Source organism: Penicillium crustosum, assembly GCF_028827405.1.
Source record: "Penicillium crustosum strain IBT 35664 chromosome Unknown utg000001l_segment0_segment0, whole genome shotgun sequence".
In the NCBI taxonomy this organism is placed as follows: Eukaryota; Fungi; Ascomycota; class Eurotiomycetes; order Eurotiales; family Aspergillaceae; genus Penicillium; species Penicillium crustosum.
In genome coordinates this window covers 8,699,144-8,721,262 of record NW_026623122.1, presented here as the reverse complement: position 1 = coordinate 8,721,262, position 22,119 = coordinate 8,699,144, and the positions used below count along the sequence as shown (strand labels likewise).

At 49.6% G+C, this 22,119-nt stretch overlaps 6 protein-coding genes across 6 annotated transcripts; 3 read left to right on the top strand and 3 right to left on the bottom strand.

Moving 5' to 3' along the window:
* Nucleotides 1–580: 580 nt before the first annotated feature.
* Nucleotides 581–2,146, bottom strand: N7487_003229 (WD40 repeat domain-containing protein; the record flags this gene model as incomplete). Its single annotated transcript, XM_056870976.1, has 4 exons — nucleotides 581–1,222; nucleotides 1,279–1,774; nucleotides 1,870–1,891; nucleotides 1,966–2,146. 4 exons carry the CDS (start codon nucleotides 2,144–2,146, stop codon nucleotides 581–583), a joined length of 1,341 nt encoding a protein of 446 aa, XP_056735760.1.
* Nucleotides 2,147–2,830: 684 nt separating this feature from the next.
* Nucleotides 2,831–3,995, top strand: N7487_003228 (uncharacterized protein; the record flags this gene model as incomplete). Its single annotated transcript, XM_056870975.1, has 2 exons — nucleotides 2,831–3,493; nucleotides 3,561–3,995. The coding sequence occupies 2 exons, from the start codon at nucleotides 2,831–2,833 to the stop codon at nucleotides 3,993–3,995; spliced, it is 1,098 nt and encodes a 365-aa protein (XP_056735759.1).
* Nucleotides 3,996–6,503: 2,508 nt separating this feature from the next.
* N7487_003227 (uncharacterized protein) lies at nucleotides 6,504–8,408 on the top strand (the record flags this gene model as incomplete). Its single annotated transcript, XM_056870974.1, has 4 exons — nucleotides 6,504–6,631; nucleotides 6,717–6,869; nucleotides 6,934–7,395; nucleotides 7,469–8,408. 4 exons carry the CDS (start codon nucleotides 6,504–6,506, stop codon nucleotides 8,406–8,408), a joined length of 1,683 nt encoding a protein of 560 aa, XP_056735758.1.
* A 140-nt stretch (nucleotides 8,409–8,548) lies between these two features.
* Nucleotides 8,549–11,843, bottom strand: N7487_003226 (uncharacterized protein; the record flags this gene model as incomplete). The annotated part of the gene is made up of 7 exons (XM_056870973.1): nucleotides 8,549–9,533; nucleotides 9,592–9,674; nucleotides 9,747–9,815; nucleotides 10,004–10,086; nucleotides 10,188–10,319; nucleotides 10,471–11,061; nucleotides 11,150–11,843. 7 exons carry the CDS (start codon nucleotides 11,841–11,843, stop codon nucleotides 8,819–8,821), a joined length of 2,367 nt encoding a protein of 788 aa, XP_056735757.1. The 3' UTR covers nucleotides 8,549–8,818.
* An 854-nt stretch (nucleotides 11,844–12,697) lies between these two features.
* Nucleotides 12,698–15,938, bottom strand: N7487_003225 (formin-mediated actin nucleation enhancer; the record flags this gene model as incomplete). The annotated part of the gene is made up of 3 exons (XM_056870972.1): nucleotides 15,716–15,938; nucleotides 13,834–15,642; nucleotides 12,698–13,807 (listed from the first exon to the last, which is right to left on the bottom strand). The coding sequence occupies exons 1-3, from the start codon at nucleotides 15,884–15,886 to the stop codon at nucleotides 12,698–12,700; spliced, it is 3,090 nt and encodes a 1,029-aa protein (XP_056735756.1). The 5' UTR covers nucleotides 15,887–15,938.
* Nucleotides 15,939–18,239: 2,301 nt separating this feature from the next.
* On the top strand, nucleotides 18,240–22,024 carry N7487_003224 (putative PAB1 binding protein (Pbp1)). Its single transcript, XM_056870971.1, has 5 exons — nucleotides 18,240–18,569; nucleotides 18,846–19,035; nucleotides 19,088–19,361; nucleotides 19,419–21,758; nucleotides 21,812–22,024. The coding sequence occupies exons 1-5, from the start codon at nucleotides 18,412–18,414 to the stop codon at nucleotides 22,015–22,017; spliced, it is 3,168 nt and encodes a 1,055-aa protein (XP_056735755.1). The 5' UTR covers nucleotides 18,240–18,411; the 3' UTR covers nucleotides 22,018–22,024.
* Nucleotides 22,025–22,119: the final 95 nt, after the last annotated feature.

Sequence of the window (22,119 nt, the reverse complement as noted above, 5' to 3'; positions counted from 1 at the left end):
GTCCCATAAGTGGAGGTAGTGGCTTGGTCTGTGGTTTTTATCGGATTTGCGGATTTGCCTCACGAGCTTCATCTTTTTTTTTCTTCATGTATTTGAACATTTGTTTTTAGTATTCTGGGTATGTTCAGATCTGTTCTTTTTCTTCGTGTGATTTGATTCGAATTCGGTCTGAGCGTGGTGTTTATGTTTTCTTCTAGTCTACGGAGACTTGCCTACGTTATTCGAGGAATTGAATAGCCTTGTAAACTCATATTAGACATGTTACCCTGGTAGGAGTGTGTTTTGTATGTAGAGGGAGAGAACTTGGAATAAATATTTGATATTGTTAGTGGTATCTCGACACTATGCAGTATCCTCTGTGGGATGAAAATAGGACAAGTAGAAATCTGCAGAATAATTCAACAAAGGTCTCCATTGACCAACCGAAATACGCCGTATAACCAGGGAAAACTGGAAGACACCCATCATTACTTGCGCCATGCCATGTGTAGATAAAATAAGATCAACGCCAGTACAGACCCATCAACTCATGAAAGCAAAACGCCGGTTAGCCGAAGAAACTCAGCCTTGCATCTTGCCCCTACCGAGGCTCTGAATAGTCGTTTAAAGCAACACAAACGGCACCCCGATGGTGGCCGCTGTACTGGCGGATGATATTGCCAGTGCCGAGCTCCCACAGACGAGCGTAGTGGTCGCTAGACACAGTCACGAGGTATGCACTATCTGCAGAGAAGGCGCAGTCCCAGACCCAGCGCTGGTGATTGGCGAGGGTGGTCTCCAGGAACAGTGTGTGGTTGACTGGATCCATAGGTGGTCCATCTGGGGACGAGGTGAATGTCTGTTGTGGTGTCTCTTGGCGAGGAGGGTTGTCGGTAATACGGAGAAGATCACGGTCTTGAACGGGTGCGTCGAAAATGCGGAGCAGATCCCGAGACTGGGCGGGGACCTCGACAGGGGTTATCGGAGCTTCGACCGGTGTTTCAACTGGAGGGTTCAATGCCTCTTTCTCCTTCCATTGCTTCAATGCCAGTTTGGCAGGCGGAAATTCGGCGTCGAGGTTCCAAACCTTGGCAGTATGATCCGCCGAGCAGGTTGCAAGGTGCTTGACATCAGGAGAGAGTAGAACTCGAGTGAGGTAGTCCTTGTGGGCTTGGAAGGTACAGACGGGGATAATGCGAGTGGTTTCGTCAGTTTGGACCATGCGCCACAAGTAGACATTGCCCTGTTGCGATATTAGTAAAGAGCCATGCAATGCTTCATGAATCCAAAATGACGTACCTTCTTATTTCCGGCGCAAAGCAACGATCCATCACTGGCAACACTGACACTGAGAACCGCAGTGTCCTCCTCCGGTATCAATTGATGAGTACATACACTCTCACCCAGGTCCCAGACACGGACCATACCGGCGTGGTCGCCACTGATGAGCTCGCCCTGGTTGGGATGGATGACCACATCGTTGACTGCAGCACGGTGAATATAATTCCGCTGCAAGCTACCTGTGCGAGTATCCCAAACCTTCACAGTTCCATCCTCGGAGCTAGTGACCATCCATTTTCCCTCGCAGTGGAATGCCACGCCGGTGATGTTGTTCGTGTGACCTTCAAAGGTAATCACGGGATTGGGATTTGTTGACTTGATATCAAAAAGCTTGACATTGTTGTGGCCCGCGGCAGCAAGGAACCTCTTATCCGGGGTAATACAAAGACGATTGACTTGGGAGTCTGGGTGTTGGATTGTACGCGAACAGATACCCGAGAGCGCTTCCCAAAAGCTGGTAGCAATATAGTCAGCAAGAGTCCTGGTACAAATTGCCACGCTGCGAGTGCTGCATAAACACTGCGCGCGGCTAGTTGAGCCTCAACTTACCGAATGGTATGGTCGTACCCCGCTAAAATATGCAACCAAGGTAATTAGCTCAATGCCTGGAAGAATGCGGGGAGCTCCTTGCGATGTTCCACGTACCGGTGCATAGAATGACACTCATATTCGCCGGAGCTGAGGCTAGTGGAGTATAATGGGAGAAATAACCAGTCTTCGTGATATCTTCGTTCTGGGTACCACTGGAGTCCCTTGAGGCGTTAGGGGAGCTGTCAAGGCGAGACGGCCTAGGCCGAACGTCGGATGGAGTCCCGTTTTCTGCCATTAGCATCACGTGATATTAGGTACACGTGAATAGAGCGGTGTCACTGCATGACGGTAAGTCGATAAGGTCATGGCGGTGGGAAGATAAGACGATCTTGCCTAAAAGGGAGGCGGTCAAATATGTGAACAAAACGAGAGTTGCGGGTTGTTGTTTGTCTAACGAGGCACTCTCAAAGTTTTCTGGATAAAGTCATAGTTCTAATCAATGAGGTTCTTTTAATTTCTACATTTGTTTGAACGGGATTTTGAGTGAATTCTTCGTACTGTCAAACTTGAGTAATATCCAGCCTCGACTAGATTGGGCGGTACAAACAACGGTAGGCCTCACCCTGGGATACTGATGAATGATTGGTCAATATAAAGTTAAACTTTTGGCAAAATGAATGATTGACCGGCAGAAAAAAAAAAAGCATCTCCAAGTAGTCGATCAAGAAGATCATGCATTTGTCGTCTCTATTGATTTCTATTGGTCTCTATTGATCCCTATTGATTTTCTCAATGCAATAGCAATGTCCCTTTCTTTGTTCTTGTTTGTTCCCTTTGTTCCAGTCTATCAGCCCCAGTTCCTTCCTCGACGGTTATAGCCATCCCTCCTGCTTCCATCTCTTCTTCCTTTCCACAATATCTTGTTATCCTTTCATCCCTTTTCAATATCTTCCAAACATAATACCTATTCTTAATTAACATGGCTCCAATCGACCCCAACAACCCTTCCTTTGGGTTTGATCAGCCTGCTTTCGACTCCCAGGCCTTTCTCAATGGCCTTGGCCTTGATATCGACACCCCTTTCAATTTTTCCAATGGCTTCAGCGACTATGAAATCCCCCGCGAGCTCCTGGAAAGGATTGGCGAGCGCATTGTCAGCCTTTCTCCCGATGAGGTCGACCAGGATCTTGGTTTTGACCAGCCCACTTCAACCTCGCTTGTCAACTACTCAGCCCAGCCAATGACCTACAATCTTCCCGCGCATGCACCATACAGCCAGGTATCATATGACCCATCAATTGGGATTCCATACACCCTGGAGGACACTGATGCCGACAAGGTCGGAAAGTGGGAGAACCTCATCGCTCACGCCAATTTGGCCAAGGCTGGCATGCCACCCTCTCCTCCTCGGCTCATTCAAGAAGAGATTGTCGGACAAAGCCCCCAGTCTGTGGACTCGCCCAATTCTCTGTTTGAATCTCCTGGTCCCTCATCTCCTGAAGCCTCATCTCCTGATGCCTCGTCTGCTGAAGCCTCGTCTGTTGAGATTGTTGCGGCTCCTTACGCCACTCCATCGACTCTGTCCCCTCCCCAAGCCCCTGCAATTACAATGGCACCTTCGAACGGTGCAACCAATGTCACTGTAAGTCACTACTGGTGATTGACTCGTGTATAATGGGAAAATGTACTAACTGTACTATGTTCAACAGGCAAATGCCATTCCTCGTACCGTGAATCTCCCACGAGCACTGACCAACCCGAAGGGCTGTGCCCAACATGTTTCCCCATTTACTCCGGTTACGACAGTTAATCCTCTTCCTGATTCTGGCCCACATTCCAGGGAGCTAGAGAACGCACGATCACGCATTCAGAGCCTCGTAAAAGAACGCAACTACTACCAACGCAATTTGCGAAAGGCAACTGCCGTTGACCCTAAGACAGGAAAGACGACCCTCCAAATGCTGCAGGCGCAGAACACGAGTCTGCGCCGCATTAACGCCAAGCAAGCCCAGGACCTGCAGCAGCTCAAGGAAGCAGCTCAGCAGCAAAAGGATCAGTTCGCTGCTCTTGGGGACAAGTACAACGTACTAGTGATAGAACTCCATAAGAATACGCTTGAGCTTCGGGAGTTAAAGGGCCAGTAAGCGCAAGGACTACCAACCAGATAATCGAATCAAAGTTTTGTTAATCTGAGTAATATGACTCAAATTGTTCTTCAATATCAATTTCAAGGGCTAATATTGTGCATGAACACCCGTAGTCCGGTACCTATTGCAGTATAGAGCTCTTAACATACTCATATGTCTTCTTTTATCAATGTGTGCTTCCTTCCTTGACTTTAGAATTGTCCTATTATGGCTTCGTTTTAATATGTGACAGAGATAGAGCGAGCAATATTGGAGGCCATGATCGCATGCGAAGGGAAATAAGTGCAGGAGAATTTGTGTCAGACTAGCACTATTGAACTTGAGCTAGCTTTTTATATTCGATTACACCGTACTTTCTATCTTTAGATATCTCTATCTCTAGATATCGTTGAGACTCTAGGTAGGGCGTTGCTGTTTTGTCGAGGTATGGTCTCTCTTGTCTTTCTATCTCTTTCTTTCCTATCCGCCCGTTCGACTCTCTACTCCTATCATTTCTTGTAATGTCGCAGTCGCGATCTACAAAGCAACCATTCGTTCATCGAAGCATTTCCCTGGCCTATTGCAAGCCTAAAAGTAGACTCAAGATAAGTATACTACCCATAAACGTTCCTCCAAACTGGTTAAGATTTACTCTTCTCATCCGCCGTTCTCTATCGTCCACTCTTTCCGCTCTCCTTTCCTCTTCTTTTACCCCCGCACTCTCCAATTGTCAATCCTCTCTTTATACTTCCATGGGCACTTATACATCAGGGATTCTTCAAATACCTCTCACTTCACCTTTATTTACCTTCAGTCAATCATTTGCTCATTTTGCCTTAGGACTACCTTTAAGCGCTCCCTAAACCCAGCTTGAGGAGGAAAACCCCTACGTGAAGAGCTCATTTACATTTTCCTCCTCCTCCTCCTCCTCCTCCTCCTCCTCCTCCTCCTCCTCCTCCTCCTCCTCCTCCTCCTCCTCCTCCTTCTTCTTCTTCTTCTTCTTTCATTCCTCGCACCTCGATCACTTTGTGTCCCTAATGATCTCTCGAGATCCCTTGGATGCCCGATCCTACATGCAGCGCCTATCTAAAGAATGAACCTACTACCAACGTAGATTACGGAACACGACCAGTATTGACCCTAAATCGGACAATACCAGTCTTCAGCTTCTCCGAGCGGAGAATGCAACCCTTCATAGGGTCAACGCCTAACAGTTTCAAGAGAACAAAAGAGCTCGAGCAGAAGATCAAAGGAACTAGAGGGTTCCCTACCTCACTGATTGAACATTATAACCACAACATCAAGCAGCTATACAGGGCATAGCTTGAGTTGCAACGGCTAAGGAAGTAAGAAGTCTACCAACATTTCCTAGATTACGGATTCCCCAGGAGTGAGCATCATGGTGTGGCTAGCTAGACAAATACGAGCCATACAACGTCTGGTTAAATTTTGATCAAATTAAATCTACGTAGTATATAGTAAGACCACAGCGTTGCATAAAGTCCTAATGTTCATTAATGCACTAAAGTCCCGATGCGGTAATAAGTGGGCCGTTGCCCTAGAAAAGTCTGCCTCCGCTGATTATGCACATTTGGGCCCAAAATCTCACCACAGCATGGCCGGCTGGCCCAATGGCAAGGCGCTTGACTACGAATCAAGAGATTGCAGGTTCGATCCCTGCGTCGGTCAATTTTTTTGCTTTCCAAGCTTTCTACAACCCTGTAATCGACCTACGTCATACCTGGAATTGTATACTGTCTGATTTTTGTGTTACTGCGGTTAGTTTCGAGTATGTCCAGTGTATAGCAGGTTATCTAGAGAGATCTATCTTTTTAATAGGATATGCTTTGGAATATTGCATTATTAGAGTTCGCAATTCTACTGTGTGACATCGTTGGTATAAGCTTTGAACAATATCAAACCTAATATCTTCCGGCTTGGAATGATTGTGATATAAAACCATAAAAACAAAATGCACAGCATGTTCCTCGCTTCAATCGGCATAATAAGCATCCGATTTGAACCAAACAGTTTCCAAGATGACGACACCAGGCTGCAGATTTTGAAGACACCGGTGGAGGAACCTCGGACATACCAAAACAAGGCAGAGAGCATGACCAGATGTGGTTCGTTCAAAAACGGAGATAAAACTGGAACTACCAACTGGAGGCCATATGTCAGCGGCGTTAGGAAAAAAAAAAAGAAAGCTCAATAAAATCACATCAAGTGGGTTTAGACTCGGAGTGGATGCAAGTGGGCGCCAACCAACGTCCACCATTCCGACCGGGTACCCGATGTGGATGTCGGATTTTGGCTTTCGGCATGCCGGTTTACTCGGTTCGGATTTAGATATCTTCCACCAGGGCAAGGGGTTCCAAGGTTCTTTATTAATTATGTAAGGGCTTGTATCACCGATTTGTTCCGATTGTGGTTCTTTTTTCTTCGTGCGTTGTCGTTTGTTTTTCTTTTGACAGGTTTGATATTTCAACCCGTTGAGGAAAGGGAAGACATAGCTGTTTGCTCGTCATGGCGGATCAAGATGAGATTCGTGGTAACTCGGTCTATCAGGTCGAAGAACCTGTTACTGAGACTCCCTCGCCGGTTGAGAAGCCTGTTGCTATGAAGCAAGAGAAGAAGTCTGGTTTGATTGCTAAGTTAGTATTCCCATACATACCCCAACCTCTATGTTTTTCGTAAACAGCGCAGAAAAAGGCAAAGATTACTAACACACCCTCACAGAATTGGGAGAATGTTCAACCAAGATGTCCGGGAGGAAATTCCTGCATACAAAGATATTGAAATCCACACCTGGAACGGGCCCGACGACCCTGAGAATCCCTTTAATTGGAGCCTCCGATACAAATGGCTGCTAACTATCACCGTGTGCTTCATGTAAGAAATTCCATGTCACCACCTATACATAATTTTAAAGCATCCAGCTAACAAACCCCACCAGCTCCATCCTTACCGGTCTCCCCGCAGGAACCTACGGTTCCGGCAACGACTGGATGGAGAAGGAATTCAACGTCCAGAACTCCCCCTTCCCAAACCTGTACTGGGCTACCACATCCTGGAACATGGGCGCCGCCTTCTGGCCCTTGATCTTTGTCCCTCTGACTGAAGCCTCCGGCCGTATGCCAGGATACTTCGTGGCATATGTAATTCTTGTTATCTCTCTCTTCCCGTCCGCATTCGCAAAGAACTTCGCGACACTCGTCGTAACACGGTTCTTCGGTGGTGGTGCCTCTTCTGTCTCGATTAATATCGTCGGTGGAAGTATCTCCGACGTGTGGCTCGGTGACCATGCTCGCAGTCTGCCGATGTCTATTTTCGGATTTACGAGTGTTGTTGGTATTGCACTTGGTCCGTTTATTGGATCTGCTATTGTGCAGATCCAGAGATCGGAGCCGTGGCGTTGGTAAGCATAATCCCTCTTTTTTAATAGATGATCAAGGATCCAAGAACACATTATACTAACCACCTCCGTATAGGATCTTCTACGTCCAAATCATCTACAACGCAGCCCTAATCCCAGTCTTCTGGCTAATCCTCAACGAAACCCGCCCAGACGTGATCCTCAAGAAGCGCGCACGCAAAATCCGCAAGGAAACCAACCGCCCAGTCTACGCAGCCTCTGAAATCGATGCACCAAGCAAGCTGCGCCTACTGAAGATCTCCTTCCAACGCCCAACAAACATGTTACTCACCGAGCCAGTCGTAATCTTTTTCACTTTGTGGATTAGTTTCGCCTGGGGAATCCTCTACCTCTTCTTCTCCAGCGTCGTCCAAACCTACTCCACAAACTACGGCTGGGGCACACTAGGAACCGGCCTAGTCCAGCTCGCCATCTCAGTAGGTGCGATCATCGGCACATTCATCAACCCCCTACAAGACTGGTTCTATCTCCGCTCTGAGCGACGCAACAAAGAGAAACCCGGTAAACCTATCCCTGAAGCAAGACTCTACACATCCATCCCGGGTAGTCTGCTCTTTGCCGCGGGTCTGTTCTGGTATGGCTGGGCTAGTCAGCCGGATATCCATTGGATCGTGCCGACTATTGGTATCACGGCTGCGGGTATTGGAATTTATTCGATTTATATGGCTGTTGTTAATTACCTGACTGATGCTTATGAGCGGTATGCGGCGTCGGCTTTGTCTGCTGCTTCGCTTGGCAGGAATGCTTTCGGTGCGTTTTTGCCGCTTGCTTCGCCGCAGTTGTTTAGCAATCTTGGGTTTGGATGGGCGGGGACTTTACTTGGGTTTATTGGAGTTGCGTTGTCGGTTGTTCCCGTTGTTTTGGTTTTGAAGGGACCGCAGATTCGGGAGAGGAGTACATTTATGAGGGAGGCTATGTGGGAGCCTGAGGAGAGGGTTGAAGTTGATCGATCTGGAAAAACGGATTTGGGGCCTACTTCCGAGGGAATTGCGTGAGGTTGACCATTTGTTAATTGGTGTACATTGGGGGTGTTCTTTTGTGCTGCATTGCATGGTTGAGTATTTTGTTCTACTTGTTGTTGTCTTTCAATTTTGGCAGATAGATGTGAAGATTTATAAATTTTGATAGAAATAGACTTGAACACATGAATTTATTGTTTTATTTTGTTTTATGTCCATCTAATGGCCGTTCTCTATTGTATAATGCAAAGAGTGTAGTATAGAAAGACAAGAAACCATAAACCACAACTTCCTCCACATGTTCTGTCAACTCTGAATCCAAGGTAGAAAGGATAGTGGAAGAGGGTATCGGGGCAAAGGGGTCAGGGTCAGAGGTGAATGGCCATTCTTGCTTTTTGGGAAACATTTTCGCTATCAAACATTCAACCACAACAAGCACGATCAATTTACTTTTGATCGCGCATGTTGCGGAAGAAATCCATGACACCGGTGTAGACGACAAGCAAGATACCACCACCAGGGCCGAGACGCAGGACCTTAGGGGTGAAGCCCTTGTACAGGGCAGCGAAGCCCTCCTCCTTCATAACGGTGCCGAGAGCAGGCCAGGCCCAGTTGTACTTGGGGACCTGGCCAGGAACCTTGGAGGTGTTCTGGATGCGCGACTTGACGACGTCCATGGGGGTGTTGAGGATAGTACCAGTGATACCACCAACGCTACCAGCGATCAAGTCGTTGCGGGTCTGCTGGTTCTTGTTGCCGGGCTCGACGGCAGGCAGCTGTGCGCGAACCTGGAAGATACAGCCAAAGTAACCAGCGTTCCACAGGACGTGGCGCCACATGGTTGACTCAAGGCCGTTGTACATTGCCAGCGGGCCTTCTGCGGCCACGATCTTCTTCACAACGTCGAACATACCGTTGTACTTGTGGGCCTGGGCCTTATCCTGCAGACGGATCTTCACCAGCTCGAAAGGAACCACCACGAAGGCTTCAGTCGCTCCAGCTGTGGCTCCGGTCAAAGTGGCCAGACCTTGGGTCTGCTTATCGACACCGAACAGGTTGCGGTAGAAAGCACCCCAGCTGTCGTTGGCGGCGAACTTGGTCGCACGCTTAGGTGCCTCCATCAGGATGGGCGCGGAGATACCACGGTATAGACGGGAAGCACTAGATACGTTGTCGCATGTTAGAGAGCCGCGGCTACTTCGCTGGGGTGATAACATACCCCTCGTTCTTAACAATCTTGCGGAAGCAGTCGAACATGCCATTGTAGTGATCGACACCAGGGACAGGGGCTCCGGTCTGGAGCTGACTGTAGGTGGATATCGTTAGCTCAGGTCATATGAGGTGGGTGTTTACTGCGACCGGCGGCTTGCTTACATTCGAGTCTTGAGCACATCCAGAGGGTACCTGCGAGTCACACATTGTCAATTGAGTCCAATTTCCACACTATACCACGCATATCTCCAAGAAAGGTAGTCATGCGACCAAACAAGGGGAGAGGAGAGCCGTACATGATCAGGATCTGTTCGTGCGGGGAGAGACGCGTTAGTCAACATAGCACCTCGTGGGGGGGGGTTCCGACACAACGAATCAAGTCGGAATCACTTTCCAAAGCAAAAGCAAGAGAGACATACCTCTGAGACACCAGCCACCGCACCGGCGGCGAACTGGTAGATGAAGGGGGGGGGTGCCTGGGGAGTTTCGGACATGATGGCGGCTGAGGTGTGGGATGTCAGTATGGGGCCATGTATGGATAATATTGGGATCACAAAGTGATTTAAAAGCACACTTTTGCGATCAAATCACATATTAACTCACAATACCTGAAAAGAACGAGGGTTGGAGAAAGAAGAAGTGAGAAAAGCGGAGGTTCCCGGTGTCGGCGAGATTCGGTGGTCAGGTCCGAGTGCAGCAGCCGGTAAGACTCCGCCTGTACGTTTAGCCCGATTACTAAACCCCGTGGGGAGAGCTTCTATAAAATTCACATTCCAAGCTGTTTGCAGATTTATTGTCATTCATATTCATCTGTATCGTATCTTCTTGTTTGTTTGTTTTTTTTTTTTTTTGTTTTTGTTTTTTCATAATATCCAAATTCCCACACCCAATCCCAGCATCATCCCCAACATCATTTTGCTAACTCGACGCACCACACCAGCTCCGCTAGTCGCGGTAGCTTGTTCCTTGGCGATAGTCGTCCCAAACGAAATGTCCCTTGCAGTACAACTAGCACCACATGCGAATCCCATGGGACAGCATCCTCCACCCACGGTGTCAGCACAATGAAACCAGCCCTGAGCGCACCGGTTTCCACCAGAGTGTTGCGTTGTGGTCGCGACGGGCGCTACAATCGTCACACCATCTGATATTATGGTTGTCGAAGATGTGGTCGGACATGAGGTCGTATCACAGTCTCTTCCGGTGCGGCAACAACCACCTTGGTAGACGGCCGAGCAGGCGTAGAAACCAGTTGGGCAGACATCGCTACCGCGGGTATTACTGGTTACTGTTGAGAGGTTCGTAGGCCGTGCTGGTGGTGCCAGGCTATCGTTTGTCGTGGACTTGCTGCTATAGGGAGAGGTCGCTGAGGGGGTGTAGGAAGTGGAAGTAGTATCCTGTGGTTTGGTCGAGTAAGTCACAGTAGATAACACCACAGTTGAATGGATAGACACCGTAATCACAGTGATGTATGCACCTATTCGAGCAATTAGTAAAAGCACTCATATCCCCGATTCCACATGGCAATCTGGGAACGAGAAAATAAAATAAGGAAATCCACTTACATCCCCCTTCAACACAATCATACCCCGGAATACAACATCCACCCCCCAAAGCCTGCGAGCAAGCCGTATACCCACTCTGGCACGACCCAATCATTCCAGAGCAAGTCTTCCAGCTAGGACAACAGCCCACATTGCCATGCCCCGTATCAGCGACGATCTGGCATGTCTCCCCGGACCCACAACAGCGATCGGATCGACCGATGGATACGCACGCCGTTGTCCCAGTCGGACACTTGAAATCTCGTTTCTCGAGCAGATTGACGGCGCTGTTATTATTCTCTCGGGAAAGGAACTGACTGTCTCCATTTGTGTCCATGGAATATGACGGCCCGAATGGGAATGATTGGGCCACAAAGCGTGCTGGGGAAAATCCATCTTCATCGAGGAGGTGTCGCTCAGATATGTTCCCAGACGAAAAGTCATCCCCAAAACTCCAATAGTCGAGGAAGAATTTCTCGCCTTCATCTTCGCTCATTTTCTTCACGCCGAGAGCTAGCCCTGCTGCGAGCTGGGATGTTATAGCGGCATTGCGCTGGAGGATGAAATTTGCTGGCAATGATGGAGAAGTGTCAGCCTCTTTGGATTCTAAATCCTCAGAGCCATTTGTATATTCTGCTGAGATCAGTTTTGAAAACCGGGGCAGTAAGCAGAGTATGGTGAGAGCGTGGAGGAGCTGCATGCTGGCGCTGAGCATGGTGACCAGATTAGATCTCGAGTTTGTTTAGGTTGAGACTAGTGAAAACAGTCGGGTTGGAGGCGCTCTTGTAGTTGGGTGGCTGTTTCAGATGTTTGTTTCACTAACAAGGGCTGTGAATGAGTTGGTTGGGAACCAAATCTCGAGTTGGGTTGCGGTGGGTGCACTGGTGCAAATATATATTCTTGTGTCCATTAACACCCAACCCAAGTCGAGTTTGACGAATTTAGGTGAAAGATCCTTGTCGATCTAGGAATAAATTAAGGGCGCATTGGGCTTTGTATAAAGTTGCAAAGCTACAAAGCTGCATGGGGTGGCTGGGAGTGCAGGATGCAGGAGGCGCACACCGCTACGGCATTAGCTTGCAGGGTAGACAGGTCAAGTTACGGAGTACGGAGTAGTTAGTTGGAACATTTATATTAGTTGATTTGAGTATTTGGGATTATTCTCGCTCTATATTAGCCTACGTAATACAATATTAAGAGTCTACTTCCAACTAGTACTACTTCAAACCAAAGAACATCCCAACGCTAACGTCAAATGTGCTCATATCATTCGCAAAATCAAAGACCAAATGCTAGTGGCAAGCCACAGAGTATGGCAGGGTATCGTCAGTAAATGACATAAGGGGCTCTCGCACAGGAAACACGCCAAAAGGTATCAACGGAAATGACATGAACAAAACCAAAGCCCCAATGCGATGTCGAACGCAATAAAACAAAATAATAAACATGTGAATCTAATTCCACTTGCCCTTGGCTATGAGAGATTCGGGATGAGACTTCGTAGGGTTGAGGATGATCAGATTGAGGATGGGATGGAGGATGGAGGAACATCCTTGTGTCAATAGAGGATCAAGCAGAGGGCTGTTCAGAGGTGGTGTTGTCTTCCTCCAGCGCCTTGGGCAGTGACTTCCCTGTGTCGGAAGATGGCGACTTGGGCTCTTCTACCTTCTCTACCTCGTTTACATCATCCGGGGTGGCGTCCCCTTCACCTTCCTGCTGGTCATCATCACCTCCACCCTCTTCCTCATTGTTTTGCTCCGCTGCCTGCGCAGCAGCGGCTTCAGCCTCTGCTTTCTCCATCTCGGCATTGCGGGCCTGTTGTCTTTCCCAAACTTCCTTGCGGATGCGCTCGTCCTTCGCAGTACGGAGGCGCTCAGTCTCCTCGAAACCACCGCTCTTCTTCAATTTGCCTTCCTCGACAAATGCACCCAATTCCTTCTGGAAAAGGCCGATTCGCCGAGTCTCAAGCTCCTTCTTGCGTGCTTTCTCGGCTCGCTCAATCGCCTCTAGTCGACTTTCGTGGTTGGGTTGCAAAGCTCGGACTTCGCCAAGGACACCGTCCTTGGCTTTCATGGGATCAATAGTGGGGTCGATTCCAAGGGTCCTGGATGGGGCACGGACAGCGGTGGTACCGGTTGTATTCGTCAAGACCTGCTCCTTCGTAGCTTGCTCCACCAAGGCGAAGGTTTGAGTTGCCTTCTCGAGATCGTCCTGCAAGTCGGCAGCGAGATCTTCCTGCATGGTAAGCTGGTCTCGCTCTTCGCAAACCAGTTGTAGCTCCTTCTCCCAGATCTTGGTCCAGATGGGCTTCTCGCGACCCAGGAAGTCCTGCATTTTCTTAATTTCTTTCATGACCATGCTAATATCGCGGCTGACACCCTCCAATTGTCTTGGGAGAGGACGAACACCACGGGTCACAACGTCCTTCCGAAGGTCCTCGACCAAATCTTGGAGATCATCGACGCGAGCCACCAGTCGCTCCGATTCATTAGCAAGTTCCTTCTTTCCGGTATTGACGCGAGCACGGCCAGCATCGCCTTCATAGGACGGAGTGGCAACGTCGTCAGCAGCGGTCTTCACCTTGCTTGCCTTAGCACGAACTGCGCTCATGGAACCAGCAATATCGGCAGTAAAGTTGGAGTAGGTCTGACGCAGGACAGCCAAGTCACGACGCAAGCTCTGAAGCTCGGCAATTTGAGATCCACTGCCGGCAATCGATCCCTTCGAATTCCCTCCAATGGTGGCTGGGGAGCAGCAGCCAAGCGGGCGATTTCTTTGGCAGCTTCAAGCTGGCGATCTGAAACCCTCTGGATGATATTCCCTTGGCCAGAAAGTGTTTCTTTGACACCTTCGACCAGGAGGCGCACGCTTCCAAGGCTGTCATCGAAATGTTTCTTGACCTCATCGAGGTTGTCAACGTTAAGCACCAACACAGACCGATCTTTGACGTCGGCAAGATCTTCTAGCTCATGTCGGATGCCTGAGATTGGGTCTTGGATATAAATTTCTGGCAAATCAACGCCATTGTCGTGGGTATTCCACGCAAACTTTTCAATAAAAGCAAGCTGCAGGCGCCCAATGGTGAGCTCTGCAATACCATCTGGGAGCACGTACTTCTTAATTTTGCTTTTATACTGCAGGAACAGCGTCAGCTCTTTCCCCGGTGAGGGCTGCTCAGTAGCAAATTGAATAGCCGATAGAGGTGTTGCAATCTCGGTGGACGGTCCAAAGGAGCCTGCCTTCGGGGTTTGGGGTGCCGGTTTTGCGGGCTCAAAAGCGTCCTCAAGTGTTGGCTTCTCTTGGGGTTGTGGAATGATAGGGGGAGGAACGATCGCAGTTTCCACGGTATCGTTTTTCTCCTTATGAACATCCGCTTCTGTGGGCACCTCAGATGGTACGGCATCGATACCTTGTGGTTCTAGTTGAGGTGCAGCAGGTGGAGGCGTGCGTTCTTCTTCCACAACATTTGGAATATTTGCGGGTGGGGGAGCTTGCGCACCCTTCGCAGCTTCCTGTAACCGATTGTTGGATCGTTGTCTCGTATGAGTAAATGAGCCCCGCAGACGGACTGCATTCAAAGATTCGCGGACATCACGACCGCGATTGGGTATGGGAGAGTTCTGGGTAGGGAGTACAGGAACGCCGTTGGTAGATGTGCCCAAGTGTTTCTGAATTTGATAAGCAGAGAATCGACGTGAGGCACGTCGCTCAAGCTCTCCACTTCTTTGCAAAGCCCCCAATGCGTCATCCTCCTTTGGCGGAGGCGGAGGCGGAGGCGCACTGAAACCGGCAGGTGTAACATATGTTGAAGGCGCTGGGTTATTGGATGTTGTGGCTCGAGGGGTTGTGTCATTATCGAAGGGGGTAGGTTGAGACAGCATTTGCTGGGCCTCTCGGCGCGATAGTTCCCTTTCGGCGTTGTTTGCCACGCGTGGTTCGGTTGTCGAAGGTGCTGAGGAGGTTCGAGCAATAGCCGGTTGATCCTCCAGCGATCCACCACTGCCATATCGTCGATTCGATCTTCTCGGGGACTGGGATGTCGACGGCATGGTGGATGCTGCAGCATCATCATAAAGCTGACCAATTGCCTGACCGTTAACGATGCTTCCCGCGCTGGCCTGTCGTCCTGGAGTGGGCCGGCCATCTTCCCGCGGGTGCCGGGACCTTAGGCGAGCTTGCTTTTTCTTCAGCCCTTTTAACAAGTTGATGATTATATCTCGGATTCGGGGGAGGTATCTATCGAGGCTCTGGGAAGAAGCATCTTGACTAAGAGTGTCTTCAAGTATGGTGCGGAGCAGGTCTGGTACGGGACCGAGGTCTGAGGTGTCGACTCCGATGGCACTGAAGGCCCGACAAGCCAAATTAAATTCATAGCCCAATCGAACATATACATCCGACACGTCATTCTCCGATGCTTGCTTCCGAGACCATTGGGTTAAGGTTTCGAGGAGTTGCTTTGTCGCAACCAAGAGGTGCGTGACGCTCTTTTCGATTTGAGATATTTGCTTATCGGGCTGTGCGGCGGGGGAAAACACCGATTCATTAGCCATCGGAATGTAGGCGATTGACAGGCAGCCAGAGACTTACCTGATTCTTGCTGGACTGGGATCGAGACGAGGCGGAGGAACTGCGGCCGGACTGCTGGGAAGCCATGGATGTGTCGGCACTGCCAGACCCCGAGGGTCGTTCGGGGGATGTCTGGTGGTCCAGGTGTTCAGGATAGGGGAACTGGGTTCTTGAAGTGCCTGGGGACTGCATAAGTACGATAGGCCAGATGACCGAGGTAGTGAGAACGGAAAGTGAGAAATAGGCCAGAAGCGAGCGAGTGTGCCAAGCATGTGTGAAGATGATGCCCAGCCTCCTGTTAACTTGGCGCCTTACCGCACCCGAACCGATGATCAGCAACAATTTGTGGCTCCAATACCATAAATACCATACAATCATGTATAGCCCTGTAATGATGTACAAGGGACCGGGGCAACGCGTTGCTCGAGAGTTCAGGCCGCAGTAGTTGGTACATATATACAATGTATGCATGTACTTTGTGAATTGAGCATTGGCAATTGATCTCCAATTTGATACCATATAGTCATATGCTTATATTACCTATACTTTCAACATCATAATACATCGAACATACAACATACAATAGAACATCAAAGGGACAAATGGGCTCATCCCTCACCGCATCCACTGATAAGTACCCGATTGATAAGGCCCTTGCCTTTGTGCCTTTCGACTGTTCCACTTCAGCTCCACTCCGGCTCTATTTATACATGTCTTGTAGGACGATTGGGTTAAGTTATTTCGGTTACTATTGTATTTTTGCACTACTTACTCAGACCTTTCGTATAGAATTCGTTGCTCTCTTCTTCATAGGAGGAAGTATGTATCAGGCCCACCAAGTACGGAGTACAGAACGAACAAGCCTGCTAGCCTAAAGTACGGCAGCCCAACCAATGTAACGCCTAACTCCATTCCCATCTCGAACAACCATGGAAGGAGATTTCAGCAATGCGATTTGAAGAGCTAATAGAATGCAAGGATTGAGATACATGTGAACTAAGGTTATTAGGCCCTATTAAATCTGAGTAATATTGCTTGGAGTTGGAGCCTCATTTTGATACAGCCAATGTTTTAGGTACGAAGAGTGGCAGGATTAAAGCTAGGTTGGGGCTGATACAGTCTGGAACTTACGGTGAAGATGATGCCATTATGGTGAAGGAAATCGCTGGCCCGATAAGGACAGCAGCCAAATTGGCTTATACTATGAGGCAGAATGCTAATGCCCTTTTTATATGCGTTGGTTGTCACATTCTCTAAAATGGGTGTCCATCACGGCATACTCATTGGATTGATTTGTTAAATCCACGAGCGCTGACTAACACTCGAATGCAACGCTGGTTGGAAATCGAATCTATCATAGCCACTCGATTAGTTGTTTCCTAAACAACTTTAACATATATAGATTGGCGATCTGAGTGGTGTGACTCAACACCATTCCCCCGACACTGATGATCTAAGGTACTAACTTCTTCATCCCAGGCGGGTCCTGCTGCTGCCTCTGCAATTCTGATAGGAAATCTTGCAAGGTTGGGATATTGGGGTTACAAAACGTGAGCCTATATTGTGCCTATAAGTCCATAGACACACATGGAGCCCCGGGTGATCAGTTGATTACCTAAGATAATTCCACCACTCAGTCAAAAGATCATAACATCAATTGAGCGTCCAATTATGTAGCGGGATATATACTGGATCCCTAGGTAAACTCTGTAGGAGATCTGAGTAGGATCTACTTCTAAGGTTGGCGGGCCCGGCTCTGAGGGTTATAGAACGGCAGCTAAAATAGGAAAGCCCCACCGAGGGAGTTCCCATGGAACCAGATATGTACAAAGTATACCTCGGGACCTATGACCTCAGATATGACATGTGGAGGTAGTGTGTATATACATACCTTATAGAAAGTGGCAACGATGAGCAAGATACAGAGTAAAATACCACCCTATTATGATCTGAATAATGGCACAAGTCCTTGGAACGTGAATGGCCGATAATGCAGTTGATCGTACAAGATGATGTATGGATACATGTGTCTACCGATGCAGGCTTACTTGTTTCTATTGGTAGTTCCCTGCTTGATGCATCGGAAATAAATACATATATCTTAATTCATGGGTTCTGACCCTATATCGCACAAATGGCACCATTCTAAATTATGGTTAATGTAGTCCTAAACTCTATGAGGGGTCAATAGTATGGACGGAGCTACCTAAGCCTGACCCGTACTCTGTCAGTAACATTGGCAATTGGCCTATTTCCTAGGGTTGGAGGCCCAAGAGTAGAGAATTATTAGAACAATACATATTATTCCTTTGTGAGATCAACAATAATATTCCTATTGGGACATTTGCACTCACAACACTAAAAAGAAAAAGAAAAAGGAAAAGAAACAATAAAAGGAAAAGGGTGTAACACACAAATACAATACCATACGCGTGACTTCTCTCTCCAGTCCCCTTCCCCCATCAACTTGCGACAAGCCCATTTCTCTTTCCTCTATTTTTTAAATCCTTCTGTTCCCTTCCATTCTTCCCTATTTTCCTGCCATTGGCATTCCGATATCTCCGCAGTGTGGTGGTTGCTTATCCTTCCCCCTCACTTTCCCCCCAAGTCCTGTTTGTGCAGGCGGTGTGTTGTGGCATCGTGCCTCATCCTCGCGGCTTTCCGCCGTGTGAAGTTCCACGACGCAAGCTTGCCCTGACTGACACCAAAGTCAATCAATGGCTTCCGCTCTCAACTCTGTGCCGGCCAACAACGCGTCTGGCAATGCCAGCGCGGGCGCCCCCAACCCCGGCCGATCCACTCTGAGGTCCAGTAACAGCACCAAGGGGTCCGACAACCGACGACAGTCGGGCAGCCCCGTCGATGGCGGACAACGGTATGTTCAGCTCTTCCTTCTATACAACATTTCCCTGTGTGCTTCCATCTTCTACGGATTTCGGAAACTCCCCTTGTTGTCTTATCGTGCCCTTCCCTTGTCTTATTGGCGATTGAACTCGTGCACGCGCCTTTGAACCGATGGGCTCTGTTGCAGGCTTGCATCGAGTTGTGCGCCAACAAGAGCCAATTGAAACCGTCGGATTCGACGATAGAGATGTATTGTCGTTCTCTGTTTTGTGACCAATTACTAACACAAGCATGTTCTACTGCATAGGCGCACAAACTCCCACAAGGCCTGGACCCAAGGGACCAACCCCATCACTCAACGATCTTCATACGCTTCATCGAACGGCAACATGACCCACCAGAAACAGTCTGGATCCCCGAGACCCAACCAAAAGGAGTCAAACACCCCTGATAGCCATGCTCATGACCGCCTAGTTTTCTTATTTGCCAGCTTCATCGTAAGCCAAGTCGCACCACCATACTGTCGATTAATTCTAAACTGCTTCCTAGGGCCTACACACTACCATTACCACTAAGACCGGAGAGAAGTTTACCGGCATCTTCTCTTCCTCGACCATGGAGTCCAACGAACTTTCGTTCCTGCTCAAAATGGTCCAGAGAACCTCGCAAGAGGGGCAACCCCGGACAAACGGTGTCAGCGATGTCGCAACTCCGTACATAGGCTCGACGCCCGAGCACATCATGACATTTGATATTAAGGATGTGGCCGACATTGCCGTTCCAAACGTTACCACAGCCGAAGTTTCAGCCAAGGAACCAAACGGTACGGCTTGCTTTGTTTAGTCAGATTCGTTTGTGTGTATACTAATGGAGACCACAGGTGCTTCGCAAGGTTTCAGAACCGACAGTGATATCTCCGGAAACTTAGCTATGCGAGAGCGCACCTTGCAGCGCTGGGAACCTGCCGAGACTGACATTGATATGTCACTTGAAACGAGCAACACTTCTGCAGGATGGGACCAGTTTGAGGCAAACGAGCGTCTTTTCGGCGCCAAGACCAACTACGATGAGAACATCTACACCACTCGCCTTGATCGCTCGGATCCCAACTACAAACAGAAGCAGGCAGAGGCAGCTCGGATCGCCCGTGAGATTGAGGGACAGGATGTCGACAACTCCCACATGCGCGAGGAGCGTGGCCTTGTCGCACCGGATACTGGCGACCAAGACGAAGAAGACAAGTACAGCGGTGTTCGCCGCGAAGACAAAGCCTTCCCTCCTCTGGTTTCCGGCCAGCCCAACAAGTACATGCCCCCTGGACGCCGCCAGGCAGCTCCCCAGCCTACTGCGGCTCCCAGTGCACCCACCAAGCAAGCTGTCGCTTCTCCGGTCCCAACTGCTCCTATTCCCATTCCCGCTCAGGCCGTGGCAAAGGAAGCTTCACCCTCAGAACAGCAAGCTGAGCTGGTTGCATCGCTGCAACCCACAACAGATACCGAGCAAAAGAGTGCCTTGGGCAAGGGTGTGGCACCTGCAGTATCTACTGCGTCCGCTATTCCGGCTGGAAAGCGCCCTGCGCCTGAAAATGCGACCGCAAACGTGGAGGTGGAGGTGTTAGATCATTTCCGCCAGTTCGCAAATAGTGAGAAAATCAAGATGCAGGAGCGCCGTCGCAACCAAGCCTCATATGACCGAACTATGAAACTCAACGAGCTGATGAAGTTTTCCAAGAGCTTCAAACTCTCGACCCCAGTGCCAAAAGACCTTGTTCCTATCCTAGCCAAGGACCGGCTGAAGCAGGAAGCAATTATGCAACGAGCGCTGCAGCAGGGAGATGACAAGACTACCCCAAAGGTTACCACGCCTCCCATGGAACAACAGCCGCCTGCTCGTGGTGCCGGACCTACCGGGGCTGTGCCCCCATCTGCACCCGCTGATCGTCAGAACTACAACCGCACTCGTCAGGGCTATCCTCCCACCGGGCCTCTCGCCGGTGCTGGTGGAAGATTCCCTCAGCAAGTCGTTCCGCCGGGACGTCCTGGTGTTGGCATGCTCAGTCATCGACTAGCGGACAATTTGCAGCAACGAAAGGGTGCGGCAATGGGTCCTGTTCCTACCCCACTCCCGATTCAAGATGCCCGTGGACCCCCAACTGGTCCCGCCAGCGAGCAGCAGAGAATTACCAGCCCTGTCAAATCGCAGGCCGGGTCTTCTGCAGGAACCAAGTTCAATGTCAAAGCTATGGAATTCAAGCCAAACCCCGCAGCAAGCACTTTCACTCCTGGTACCTCGGGAGCTGCTGCAAGCCCACGGCCTTTCTCTCGCAACCGCTCTGTGTCGCGCGCCACAACGCCGACCGCATTCTTTGGCCCAAGGAAGCCACAGCCTATCTCTGAACGTCCCTCGATCAGCAACCAGTTCAATCCTATCAAGCGTATGAAGAAGGAGAATGCAGACACCACCGAGAGGTTGATTGTGTTGAATGGAGGTATCCCACCACCCTACAAGACTTTGCCAACTTGGGACTTTGCGGAGGGAACCGAAGATAAGACGTACGATCAGATGTTTAAACAGCCTGTCGGCGTGCCGACAGTATCGCCCCAGGGTCGCTCCGTCTCCAACAACCCCAATATTCCCCAGCAGCATCAGGTGCCCTTCCACTTCCAGCAAGGTAATCCAGTGATGCCGCCATCTTCTGGTCCTTCGAATGGGCCACATGGTCTTCACTCTCAGGGCCCCCATGGCCCCTCCCATGCGGATGATCATCACCGCATGCAGTTGTCCGCGTCAAACTCCCAGGTTTTCCCGTCCCCGCGAATGCAACATGGATACCCGTCCCCTATGGCTCCCCATGCCCAGCTTTCCTTCCCCCAACCGGTTCCACAGTTTTACGGCGGTCCCCAGCCCGGCCACATGAGACCTTTCCAGGGTGGTGGTCCTCAGTTTGTGAATGGCGCTCCCATGATGGCGCAGCAGGCATCGAATGGACCCTACATGGGAGTCCCACAAGGAATGACTCCGTATAACGGACAGATGCCCATGTATTCCCCGAATCCGGGCCATGTCTATCCCCAACATACACCTCAGCCGCATAGTGGATACCCAAGCCCGAGCCGAGGTGCGCCAATGATGATGCACCAGAACTCGCAATCCGGACAGCCTCCCCAATCAATGATGTTTATGCCTGGCCAACCCGGATATCCTCAGCAGTCGGGACATAGTGAGTGTGGCTACAGTCCCCCATCAAGCAATTCTCGTTTTTAACCAACCCAGTGCCTCCCAACCGTGGCAATTACCCACAGCAGCCTCACTTTTCATCAAGTCCTCATCAATCGCATCATTTCCCACCTAACCAGCATCGGACTCCCAGTAACGGCTTCAACCAAATGCCTCAAATGCCACCCCAGATGTCTGCTAATACCCCAGCAACAACCCCTGGAACTTCCCACCCGGCCGAGGCAACGGACGAAGGAAAATGAACTACATGAACCATGAAGCCGTGAGCGGTTCCCTCGAATGATGCTATATCTTATCGCTTAGCTGTGACTTGTCCGCGCTCTGCATTGTTGGCAACTGCCAAC

Coding starts and splice junctions, on each gene's coding strand:
- N7487_003224 (XM_056870971.1), top strand. CDS start 18,412: ATGGCTTCCGCTCTCAACTCTGTGCCGGCCAACAACGCGTCTGGCAAT. Junction 18,570..18,845: donor CCCGTCGATGGCGGACAACG/GTATGTTCAGCT, acceptor TCTACTGCATAG/GCGCACAAACTCCCACAAGG. Junction 21,759..21,811: donor TCCTCAGCAGTCGGGACATA/GTGAGTGTGGCT, acceptor TAACCAACCCAG/TGCCTCCCAACCGTGGCAAT.